The 13,323-nt window shown below is 40.4% G+C and overlaps 1 protein-coding gene across 5 annotated transcripts in view; it reads left to right on the top strand.

Moving 5' to 3' along the window:
* The first annotated feature begins 283 nt into the window (after positions 1–283).
* LOC129817333 (kinesin light chain 1-like) overlaps positions 284–13,323 on the top strand; it is a 30,851-nt gene continuing 17,811 nt past the window's right edge. For 2 of the 5 annotated variants that reach the window (XM_055872459.1, XM_055872458.1), the window contains exon 1: positions 284–451. In XM_055872459.1, coding sequence (XP_055728434.1) covers positions 361–451 — 91 coding nt within the window. In that variant the 5' untranslated portion in view covers positions 284–360. The remainder of the gene's footprint in view (positions 452–13,323) is intronic. The other 3 variants (XM_055872461.1, XM_055872460.1, XM_055872462.1) reach the window with 2 other exon arrangements.

Below are 13,323 nucleotides of genomic sequence, written 5' to 3'. Positions count from 1 at the left end.
ATGTTAAGAAAAAATGATTCATTAAAACTAACTTAGAAATTATGAGGGAGATGAGAGGCTAATATAAAAGTATGTTTATATTCAGTAGATCAATTGATAGAGGCTGTATAGGTAAGCATTACACTGTTAGTATACAAATAAGAACCCCAAAGGTTTCTCACCGTGGCAATCACGTTGAACCCCAAATGGTTCACGTTTTCCTAGAGTGCATTACAATGTAGCCTAAGAGATACATAATTTAAATTCAACGTACCTATGGGGGAGGGGGGAGATACTGGGCTGAGTTTGTGTGCACTTTGAGTCCTGGGCCAATTTGAGCACGTAGCCGGAGTTTGTCGGACGATATATGCTATCGATTGGATGTTTTCCACAGAACTAAAGCGATGTCAAAGAGACAACACCGACGATACTCAGTGTCTTCAGTCGAAAGGAATCCACTCCACATTTAGAGGTACGTGAATGTAGGCTACTTTGGCGTACCGGTAACACGTCGTTATGTGAATGTGTTTGCGCCTATACAGTGTATAGTGGTCTCGATGAAGCTAGACGTTCGTCTGCTCATTATTTTATGATGTGCATGAAATTCCCTAGAAATAAAATGACACAAATATTTTCAGTAAGCATTCAGGTATAATGCATAATGATGCAGTGTGCCTACTTGTCAGCAGCAACATATTATGACCACTTTATAATGACTTATAATCATCTTAATGATCTGCTAAATAACAACCAGTTTGGTTGAGAAATTTATTCATAGAGAGACACAACGCAAGCCTTGTTATAAGACATTACAGTTGAAGTCGGATGTTTACATACACTTAGGTTGGAGTCATTAAACTCGTTTTTCAACCACTCAACACATTTCTTGTTAACAAACTATAGTTTTGGCAAGTCGGTTAGGATATCTACTTTGTGCATGACACAAGTAATTTTTCCAACAATTGTTTACAGACCGATTATTTCACTTATAATTCAATGTATCACAATTCCAGTGGGTCAGAAGTTTACATACACTAAGTTGACTGTGCCTTTAAACAGCTTGGAAAATTCCAGAAAATTATGTCATGGCTTTAGAAGCTTGTTAGGCTAATTTACATAATTTGAGGTGTACCTGTGGATGTATTTCAAGGCCTACCTTCAAACTCAGTGACTCTTTGCTTGACATCATGAGAAAATCAAAAGAAATCAGCCAAGACCTCAGAAAAAGAATTGTAGACCTCCACAGGTCTAGTTCATATTTGGGAACAATTTCCAAACACCTGAAGGTACCACATTCATCTGTACAAACAATAGTACGCAAGTATAAACACCATGGGACCACCCAGACGTCATACCGCTCAGGAAGGAGATGCGTTCTATCTCCTAGAGATGAACGTACTTTGGTGCGAAAAGTGCAAATCGATCCCAGATCAACAGCAAAGGACCTTGTGAAGATGCTGGAGGAAACAGGTTCAAAAGTATCCACATCCACAGTAAAATTAGATCTATATCGACATAACCTGAAAGGCGACTCAGCAAGGAAGAAGCCACGGCTCCAAAACCGCCATAAAAAAGACAGACTACGGTTTACAACTGCACATGGGGACTAAAATCGTACTTTTTGGAGAAATGTTCTCTGTTCTGATGAAACAAAAATAGAACTGTTTGGCCATGATGACCATCGTTATGTTTGGAGGAACAAGGGGGAGGCTTGCGAGCAGAAAAACATCATCCCAACCGTAAAGGACGGGGGTGGCAGCATCATGTTGTGGTGGTGCTTTGCTGCAGGAGGGACTGGTGCACTTAACAAAATAGATGGCATCATGAGAATGAAAAATTATGTGGATATATTGAAGAAACATCTCAAGACATCAGTTAGGAAGTGAAAGCTTGGTTGCAAATGGGTCTTCCAAATGGACATTGACCCCAAGCATACTTCCGAAGTTGTGGCAAAATGGCTCAAGGACAACAAAGTCAAGGTATTGGAGTGGCCATCACAAAGCCCTGACCTCAATCCTATAGAACATTTGTGGGCAGAACTGAAAAAGCGTGTGCGAGCAAGGAGGCCTACAACACTGACCCAGTTACACCATCTCTGTCAGGAGGAATGGGCCAGAATTCACCCAACTTATTGTGGGAAGCTTGTGGAAGGCTACCCAAAAGTTTTACCCAAGTTAAACAATATAAAGGCAATGCTACCAAATACTAATTGAATGTATGTAAACTTCTGACCCACTGGGAATGTGATGAAAGACATAAAAGCTTAAATAAATCATTCTCTCTACTATTATTCTGACATTTCACATTCTTAAAATAAAGTGGTGATCCTAACAGGAATTGTGAAAAGCTTAAGTGTAAATGTATTTGGCTAAGGTGTATGTAAACCTCCAATTTCAACTGTATAACAAGTTATAAACCATTATACCTGGATAAAGTATTACCATATTTTAAAAGTATCAATATCTGAGACAGGAAATAATATTCTGACAATAATTTACAAATTGAAAGATACATATAGATCTATTCAAATAACCAAGTATTATTCAATTCAGTTAAAAAGGTCCTCATCCCTGTTTTATATGCAGAGAGGAAGGTCAAAATATGTCTTTCTATTTGCCACCATTATATTACAAGTATTTCATTGACACGATAAATAGACTATACAGTGTACAGCACATAGCCTACATCAGGGATTTACACTCCTGTTCCTGAGAGCTACCCTGTATGTTTTCGCTCCGACCCCAGTTGTAACTAACCTGGTTCAGTTTATCAACTAACTAATTATTAGAATCAGGTGAGCTAGATTGGGGTTGGAGTGAAAACCTACTGTACGGTATCTCTCCAGGAACAGGATTGGAGAGCTCTTCTCTACATTCTAGTAGCTTCCTGGCAGAAGTACCTTTTTAGGAGATGCTTACGGTGAACAACAGTGGTAAAGATCTCTTTCACCACTGTTTTCATTGCATGTTCATTGAGTTAGGAACATTATTGGTTAGGTAAGGTGTCAAGGCACCTGTGTACAGTTTATATAATTCACGTTGGAACCTGGACATATAATATATATGACATAATTTGTTTGACATTAGTAAAATGAACCCCCTCCCCAACATAAAAAAATATGTTCACATGACTTTTCATAATAACTTGCTGTGGCTTCCTGTGTAATGCATGCATCTACTTGTGAGTTCCATTTATTCTGTACCATTGGGGAGAAAGAGTGGGTTGAGAACCAGAAATCAGAATCTTTGGTTCAATATTGAACAAGGTTACCAAAAAAGTGCACAGTGAATAAGGAATAATTTGTGGGAAAGCTATCTCCTCGAAACGAGGTTGGTGAATCTTTGTGTGTTTACTAATGTAGCAGCTCTGATTCAATCCCTGTCACTCCATTCATTCAATCACCTCAAAGACAATTGGTGTATTTTTTATTTATGTAACCAGGAAAAAGACCCTTGAGGTTTTGTGAGGATCACCTGGCGAGATGTCAGGAGGGTATACATAACACAAGAGCACAATACAATACATTAAAAACAATTACAATGGTCAATGACATTTTCTTCTATCAGAGCTTTAAACTCAGGCAGCGACACTCTCTCCTCCAGTTTTAAAGTATTTTGTAGCTCGTATGAAATGTATAAGGGCCCGATCCCGACTTAAGAATGTATGCCTTTCCTATGCACTTCTCAGTATTTGGTATCCAGACTTACCTTATTTGGCTCTGCAGGTGTGGCTACCTTTACGCATTCTGAATACATTTCATTCAACTGCTGAAAACCCTCCCACTTCCTGGCCAACAGATTTTTAATTCAATGGGGTTTTCAGTATATTTATCTTAAGCCATCCCTTTTAATGTGATGCACCTTTTAGTTAGAATTTTGTCGACACGCTGGAATATATTGAGAGTACAGGTTCAGAATAATAGGGATCAATTAAAGAAAACCGTCTAAATATATGCATATTCGTCTCTGTTTCAGCATCAATTGGTAGAGAAAAAATTATGTAGATTATTTAGGTTTAGGAAGGTATTTATGAATCATAAAAAAAATGGTTTCGAGAGCCTTTACTCATGAAAGAAATTGACACATTCAGTGATTCAACCCATGTTAAGGTTGGAAGATTATTGTACATATAATTATAATAAGGGGAATAGTGTACAATAGTAGCCTCTTCCCTGGTCTATTGCCTGCACTATCCATGAAAATGTCTTGTGACGCGGCCTAGTATTGCGCAATGGGTCGGTTTCAAACTGTTACGGCTTGGTCTGTGCTCCATTTCATTATGATTTAATTAGCCTACATTTCTTTTTTATATATTATCAACTTTTACTAATGATCCTCAGCAACAAGCACATGGCCATGACGGCGTTTACAGAGGAAGCAAATGAAGGTAAATGAAACCATATGGAATAATAATGTAGGCTATACCAACTGAAGGGAACTAACAGTAAATTGGCAGTTTAATTTGTTTGGTTATTAGGCCTACTGATTGTCAATACTGATATTTAACATGATATAAATAGGAGACAGAGAAAGTCAGGGTAGCCTATAATGAAGATATTCGAGAATGCCCATCCCTGCAAGTTAAAAAGCCATAAAATTTAAATTCTGCATAATGGCACAGGATTTCATAAACTTTACTGCTTCAGTTTGCTGCCATATGACTGGTTTCACATTCCCTTATCCAAAAGGATTACTCATTTATTACCTAGCTCTTATCAACTTGTAAATGACAGTGCATGGAGAATGGTGTAATTTCTATCAGAAGTAGATCATTTTTCCACTTGGAACAGGTATGTTCGCTAGACCTTATTCTGTAGACACAGCTCTGCCACACCTTCATTTATTCCATCTCCACCCAAAACGAATAGCGGGTGAATAGCATGCTATTCTCATGCCTAAGTTCAAGACTGACAAACATTATGTTGTGTAACTAACATACTGTATCCGTTATATCGCAACCATTGTGTCAAATGCATTGTACATCAGTCGTAAAGCCTGAGTATGCACAGAGCTTTTCTGCTTCAGTTTGCTGCCGTTTGGGATAGGGGGCAGCATTTTCACGTTCTGATGAAAAGCGTGCCCAGAGTAAACTTCCTGCTACTCAGGCCCAGAAACTAATATATGCATATCATTAGTAGATTTGGATAGAAAACACTCTGACGTTTCTAAAACTGTTTGAATGGTGTCTGTGAGTATAACAGAACTCATATGGCAGGCGAAAACCTGAGAGAAATCCAACCAGGAAGTGGGAAATCTGAGGTTTGTAGTTTTTCAACTCATTGCCTTTCTAATATACAGTGTAAATAGGATCATATTGCACTTCCTAAGGCTTCCACTAGATGTCAACAGTCGTTAGAACCTTGTTTCAGGCTTCTACTGTGAAGGGGGAGAGAATAAGAGCTGTTTGACTAAGGGCTGGTCATGCGCGTGGCCGTGAGAGCGACCTGTATTCCATTGCATTTCTAAAGACAAAGGAATTGTCCGGTTGAAACATTATTGAAGATTTATGTTAAAAACATCCTAAAGATTGATTCTATACATCGTTTGACATGTTTCTACGAACTGTAATATAACGTTTTGGACTTTTTGTCTGAACATTCGCCTGGACTTGCACGCGCCTCGTGAGTTTGGATTTGTGAACTAAACGCGCTAACAAAAAGGAGATATTTGGACATAAATGAAGGACTTTATCGAACAAAACAAACATTTATTGTGGAACTGGGATTCCTGGGAGTGCAGTCTGATGAAGATCAACAAAGGTAAGTGAATATTTATAATGCTTTTTCTGACTTCTGTTGACTCCACAACATGGCAAGTGTGCTTTTTTCGTAAAGCTTTTTTGAAATCTGACATAGAGGTTGCATTAAGGAGAAGTACAGTATATCTTTAGTTCTGTGCATAACACTTGTATCTTTTATCAAAGTTTATGATGAGTATTTCTGTAAATTGATGTGGCTCTGCAAATTCGCCGGATGTTTTCGAGGCACAACATTACTGAACATAACGCGCCAATGTAAACTCTGATTTTTTGATATAAATATGAACTTTATCGAACAAAACATACATGTATTGGGTAACATAAAGTCCTATGAGTGCCATCTGATGAAGATCATCAAAGGTTAGTGATTAATTTTATCTCTATTTCTGCTTTTTGTTACTCCTCTCTTTGGCTGGAAAATGGCTGTATGTTTTTTCGTGACTAGGCTCTGACCTAACATAATCATATGGTGTGCTTTCGCTGTAAAGCCTTTTTGAAATCGGACACGAAGCAACAAAGCATTCTATGTTTTGTTTTCTATGTTTCTTTATTTCTATGTTTTGGCCGGGTATGGTTATCAATCAGAGACAGCTGTCTATCGTTGTCTTTGATTGGGAACCATACTTAGGTAGCCCTTTTCCCTCCTTTCAGTGTGGGAAGTTAACTTTCTTAGAGGCTTCATAGCCCTGTTAAGCTTCACGGTCGTGTTGTATTGTTTATTGTTTTGTTGGCGACATTCAAATAAAAAAGAAATATGTATGCTTACCACGCTGCACCTTGGTCCGCTTCTTCCAGCATCGGCCGTGACACATATGACTGGTTTCACATTCCCTTATCCAAACGGATTACTCATTTATTACCTAGCTCTTATCAACTTGTAAATGACAGTGCATGGAGAATGGTGTAATTTCTATCAGAAGTAGATCATTTTTCCACTTGGAACAGGTATGTTCGCTAGACCTTATTCTGTAGACACAGCTCTGCCACACCTTCATTTATTCCATCTCGGGGACGGAGCAGGCATGTTGGAGTGAACGGCGGTGTGTGAGAGGCTCCTGCAACTTTTTTGCGAAATAATCTAACTTAACCTACTTTATGATACTTTTTACAACAAACGTTTCTTTCTAATACAACATCGTAACTTTCTGTGTAAAAATGTCGAGTAATAAGTGACCAAAGGACAATAAATCCACATCGGAGGCCTACTCCACACCAAACAACGAGACAGACATGGCGGAAGGCACAGGCAACAACGTGACACTTAAAGAACTTACCCAGGCTTTGGGAGAACTACGTGTTGCTTTAGCTGAGGATCTTAAGGCTACTATTGCTGAACTGGACACCAAAACCGAGGGCACAATTCGAGCGGTCGCTTCGCAGGGCCAGAGTATTGTGGACCTTGAGAGGGCTTCTGAATTCAACGCTGGTAGGATCGACGAGTTAGAGAAGCTGTGCTCGTCACTACAGGGTAGTGTGCAGAGGCTTTCTGTGAAAGTGGTCGACCTGGAGGGCCGTTCCAGACGTAATAACCTTCGCGTTGTTGGTCTGGCAGAGGGGGTAGAGGCGGGCTCTCCCCCACTGACTTCTTCGCCAAGCTATTGAAGGATGCAATGGGATCGGATGTTTTGGCTTCGGACCCCCAGCTGGACCGTGCACATCGCGCCCTTGTCCCAGTGCCTGGACCGGGCCAACGCCCTCGCCCAGTAATCATCTGTTGTCACAGTTTCAAGACCAAGGATCTTATCCTGCGCGAGGCCCGAATGAGGGGCAACCTGTTACATAAAGGGCACCCCTTCCGTGTCTATGATGATTATGCGCCCGATGTGGCAAAGCACCGTGGCGGCTACAGAGATGTCATTTCCAAACTCTACAAACTCCATCTTCGCCCGGCCTTGCTCTTCCCTGCAAGACTGAGAATTACCCCGCCTTCCGGTGAGAAGATTTGGCTCTCCTCGGTTGTGGACGCAGAGAAGTTTATCCGGGAACATACGCCAATCCCCCGTACAGGTTAGAGTGCCTTGTCATTGTGTGTTAGGGTCTGCTCATGGAATCGAATCCATACTATACCATAACGGGTGAAACCATATTGAACGGTCTCAACAAGGGCTACCGAACATGTAAGATGCTGTGGAGGGCGGTCTTGGCTCTCAGTTAAAGTCACTTTCATTCTGGCTGTGTTCAGAGTGATGCCTATTTAGGATGCCTTCCAGGTTTGATCATTGACACTTTCGGATGAATATACTTATATTCCCCCATTTTTTTGTTTTGTTTCGTTATTTATTTTTCAATTCTTACATTTATTGTTATTACAATACCCTTTATTTAAAGCTTGCAGGGGACTGGGGGTGATGGTTGGGAAGGGGCAGACACAGACACCTGGATAGCAAGTTGATGTTTTGTGCCGTTCTGCCTTTGTTATAGCCGAGGGCCGCTCTCCCGATTAGATCCCCACCAGCCCTCTGTAGTGTCTGTGTAGGTGTGCGTACATTTAATTATTATTTGTACTTTATAATTATTTTCTCTTAGCATTTTACTATTATGTATGTGTATATTTTAAATTAGTGTAGATTATTACTCTGGGGCATGAATGTTTCTGTATGTATGTGTATGTATGTGTATATATGCATATGTATATATGTATGCGTGTGTGTGTGTGTGTGTGTATATGTATATATTTTTTTAAATATATACTTTTATATGTATTTTTTGGGGATGTGTGTGTGTGTGTGTGTGTATGTGTGTGTATGTGTTTGTATGTATGTATATATATATGTGTGTATGTATATATATATATATGTGTATGTATGTGTATGTGTGTGTATGTATACATGTATATAACCTTTTTATTTATTTATTTTCTGACGGGGGGGTACGTTTAATTTAGAAAAATTCTTATTTCCGATCTAACCCACAATATGTAAATGTACGGCTGTCTAAGTTGGTTGCTGATGGTTCATGTTTAGACCGGCAGTGCTTAGCAAAATAATATTGTGATGCTATATCTTGCTTATCTCAGGGATTGACCCAAGATGACGCTTAAGTGCGCAATATGTTTAAGTTGCAACTTATTCTCTTTAGGTTTATTAGATGCTAATTGGACACTTTATTCGCGGGAGCCTCCTCAGTTCATATGTTAGTAGAAGTTCTAGGATAGTGAGAGGTGAACGTACAGTTGGGATTTTATTTTTGTTTTACCTCTTGTTCGAGGTCGCGCCGTGGTTTTTTGGCATCGGCCAGACAATGTGTTTATTATTTTTATTTTTCAAATTTTTTCTCTCCTATTTGTGTATGCCTGTTAAAGGTGGGTTGATCGGGGGGGTAAATAGTGGGGAAAGTAGGGGAACAGGGTGGGAAGTAAAGGGGCTTGCAGGGGGGGAGGGGCTGGTTGGATACTGCTTGGGTGTAGCTGCTACATATGCTGATCGTGATGGTTTGGTGCGCTTTCTTACCTTTTTATTGAGTTACATGTTATGCAGGCCACCATAGGAACTACAAATGAGAGGGGGGCGGGGCTCACATTCACTTCCTGGAATGTCAAGGGTTTAAACGAACCAATTAAGAGAGGCAAGGTCCTAGCCCACTTGAAAGCACTCTCGTCTGATATTATATTTTTGCAAGAAACCCATCTGAAAAATAATTCTCATAGCAGACTTAAATGTAGGTGGGTGGGGCAAGTGTATCACTCTAACTTCTCTGCCAAAACGAGAGGCACAGCGATTCTGGTACGGAAAGGAATTCCCTTTCTACATAAAACCACTATTGTGGATAAAGAGGGTCGTTATGTGATCGTAATAGGAGAGATCCACTCTACTTCTGTAACTCTACTAAATATCTATGGGCCAAACATTGATAACCCCTCTTTTTTCAAAAGAGTCCTTGCCCTGATCCCAGATATCTCCCATACTAACCTGATCATTGGAGGGGACCTTAACTGTGTGCTAGACCAATATTTGGACAGATCCTCTACCCGGCGAACCCCCACCTCCTATTCAAGTGAATTCTTGAATACCTACATAAAGAATTCTAACTTATTTGATATATGGAGGATCACTAACCCTACGGGTAGGGAATACTCCTTTCACTCTCATGTTCACAATGTTTATACTCGAATTGACTACTTTTTGGTTGATGCTAAACTACTTCCCTATACCTGTAATGTGAAGTATCATGATATTATAATCTCGGACCACAGTCCACTCACCTTCTCCCTGAGATTGGGTGACATTGTACCAAACGAGAGGGTCTGGAGGTTAAATCCTCAGCTCCTCACAGAACCAACATTCTGTGAACATCTTAAAGACCAAATAACATTTTTCTTTGATACCAACGACAACACAGAGACTTCCCCAGCATTACTGTGGGAAACACTTAAGGCTTATTTGAGAGGCTGTATCATCTCCTATCAGACTGCCAGGAGTAGGCAAAACAGGGGGAAATTGGTAGAACTGGAGGGACAAATTCACTTACTGGATAGGGAGAATGCTAGACATCCATCTATGGAGAAACATAAAAAAATTACCTCTTTAAAATTTGAATATAATCAGATTCTCTCAGCTAAAATTGCTAAATCTTTTCTCTACGCCAAGCAAAAATATTTCGAGTTTGGTGACAAACCACACAAATTACTCGCCAGACAACTTCGAAAAAATGTGAGTGACCGAATGATTCACAAAGTTAAATCTGCATCTGGGGAATTACTATCTTCCCCCAAAGACATCAATGACAGATTCCGTCAGTTTTATGAGACTCTATATACATCTAAAGCAGATCCTAACCCCTTAATTATGCAAAACTTTTTGGAGGACTGTAATCTTCCTGCCCTGAACCAGGAAGATTCTAACTTCCTGAATAAGGAAATATCTCTCGAAGAAATTCGAGAAACAATCAAAACTCTAAAGAGTGGCAAGACCCCGGGCCCAGATGGATACCCTGGTGAATTCTATAAAACATTCAGCAACATGCTCTCTCCCTACCTGCACAAAATGTTGGTTCAGGCCAGAGAGGATGGAGCTCTCCCATCTACTTTGGATGAAGCATTCATTACAGTTATACATAAGAAGGGTAAAGATCCGGAAGAGGTAGGGTCATACAGACCAATATCCCTCCTCAATACAGACCAAAAGATTTTAGCAAAAACCCTGGCTAACAGGCTTAGCACTTTAATTGGCAAACTGGTCCATTCGGACCAGACCGGCTTTATCCCGAACAGAAACTCATTCTTCAATCTCAGGCACCTCGTCAACATTATGTATTCTCAGAGGTTACCAAACGTGGACCTTGTCGTTATATCTCTTGACGCCGAGAAGGCTTTTGACCAAGTTGAGTGGTCCTATCTAAGTCCTACAGAAATGTAATATTGGAGAGGGGTTCATAAATTGGATCCAGCTTTTATATAGGAACCCCTGTGCGAGAATACTCACTAACCAATCATTGTCGCCCCGATTTAACCTCTACAGAGGGACAAGGCAGGGTTGTGCGCTGTCGCCTATGCTCTTTGCCCTAATCATTGAACCTCTCGCTCAGGCGATTTAGATCTGATGCAGCAATACACGGCTATAATACTAAAGATACTCTAAATAAGATTTCCCTATATGCAGATGACATTCTCCTCTATGTAACAGAACCCCAAGCTAGTATTCCAGCTATTCTTGATGTGATTAATTTGTTTGGTACCTTCTCGGGATACAGAATAAATTGGAACAAGAGTGAATTAATGCCCATACGGTTACAAAACACCTCCTGGCTAGAACATCTTCCAGTTAAGTTATCTTCAGAAAAATTTACCTATCTAGGAATTGTAGTTACCAAACAATACTCCTTACTATTTAAAGAGAATTTCCCCTCACTGATGCAAAAACTCAAGACAAACATACAATTTTGGAGAACTCTCCCAATTTCTCTGTTCGGAAGAATTAATGCCATTAAAATGGTCTTCCTCCCACAACTGCTCTACCTATACCAGAATATCCCAGTATTCATACCTAAATCCTTTCATAAACAACTGGACTCAATTATCAATCCTTTCATCTGGGATTATAAAACACACAGGATAGGTAAAAAACACCTCTGCAAATCCAAGATGGAAGGAGGATTGTCTCTCCCAAATTTTATATTTTATTATTGGGCCGCTAACCTCCGCGCGGTTATGTTTTTGCTGGATGACGCACGTCCGTCACCCAGCTGGCTTAGTATGGAGCGGGAGGAGTGTCACCCCTTCTCTATTGGTGCTGTGATTTTGTCGCCTGTCAATCTGGAGAGGTCACTTTATCGTAACAATCCTATTATACATAGCACAGTCCGAATCTGGAAGCAAATTAAAACCCACTTTGAGCTTAGACCAATGTCATTCATGCTCCCTGTTGCCAGGAACCACTCCTTTTCCCCCTCCAACCTTGATAACACCTTTGAGCAATGGGGAGAGTTGGGGATAAGCACCATAGGGGATTTATATATAGAAGGGACCTTTGCTTCCTTTGAGTTGCTGAGGGAAACTTATAATCTTCCCATAAGTAACTTTTTCAGATACCTACAAATCAGAGACTATGTTAGGAAACACCTCCCAACATTTGGGAACGCTAAGCCTTCCATGTTTGACGGATGCATAAAAACATCCCCCACCTCAGACAAACTGATATCTCGTTTATATGATGCTTTTCAATCGGTTAGCACACCCTCTACAGATGCCATTAAGGCAAAATGGGAGGAAGAACTAGGGACTGACATTTCGGAGGCAGACTGGGAAGATAGCTTGGAGTATAACCACACCTGCTCCATTAACTCCAGACATCGTCTCATACAATTCAAGGTATTACACAGATTACACTATTCCAAAACCAAACTGCATAGGATATTTCCTGATACATCCCCTATGTGTGATAAATGTCAGGCTGCACAGGGTACACTACTCCACTGCTTTGCCCTATGCTCTAGCTTGTATGGTTACTGGTGTGGAATTTTTAGGATCCTCTCTGAAGTTCTGGAGACTTCAATTGACCCAGACCCGCTTCTGATAATCCTGGGAGTGTCTGATTCCCTAATCGGATTAACCAACCCCCAAAAACAACTAATCTCTTACAGTCTCATTTCGGCAAAAAAAATAATCTTGTTGTTCTGGAAAAAGAAGGAAGCGCCCACTACCAAGGCTCAGCGAATTGGCAAACACTGTACACTTAGAAAGGATTAGATATATTCTGAACAATAAATTATCAACATTTGATCAGATCTTGCAGCCTTTCCTCTCTTACTTGGACCATTCGGCGCTGTGAATTTGTACTTTTTAACGCACTCTCAGTTGTAATATTTTAATCCACCTCTGGGCAGCACGTGCTGGCACCGCCACCCGAGCAGTAGGGAGGGGAATAAGGGGAAGGTATAAAAGGGGGGAGGGATAAAGGGGGGGGAATAAGGGGGGGGGGGGTGACACCCACCCTCTTTCTATCTACCTGTCCTTGTTCTGTATGTCTTGTTTTGTAATAATTGTTTTGTACCCAGAACTCTGGATCTTTTTATTTCTGTCTGCTCTTTTATGTTTAGTTAAAAATTGTATACCTGCCTTGCATACCTATACACCATTCCTGTGTGTGTTCA

Source organism: Salvelinus fontinalis, chromosome 20, assembly GCF_029448725.1.
Source record: "Salvelinus fontinalis isolate EN_2023a chromosome 20, ASM2944872v1, whole genome shotgun sequence".
NCBI classification, from domain to species: domain Eukaryota; kingdom Metazoa; phylum Chordata; class Actinopteri; order Salmoniformes; family Salmonidae; genus Salvelinus; species Salvelinus fontinalis.
Note: the sequence above shows the minus strand (reverse complement) of the source record. Positions and strands in the feature narration are given on the sequence as shown.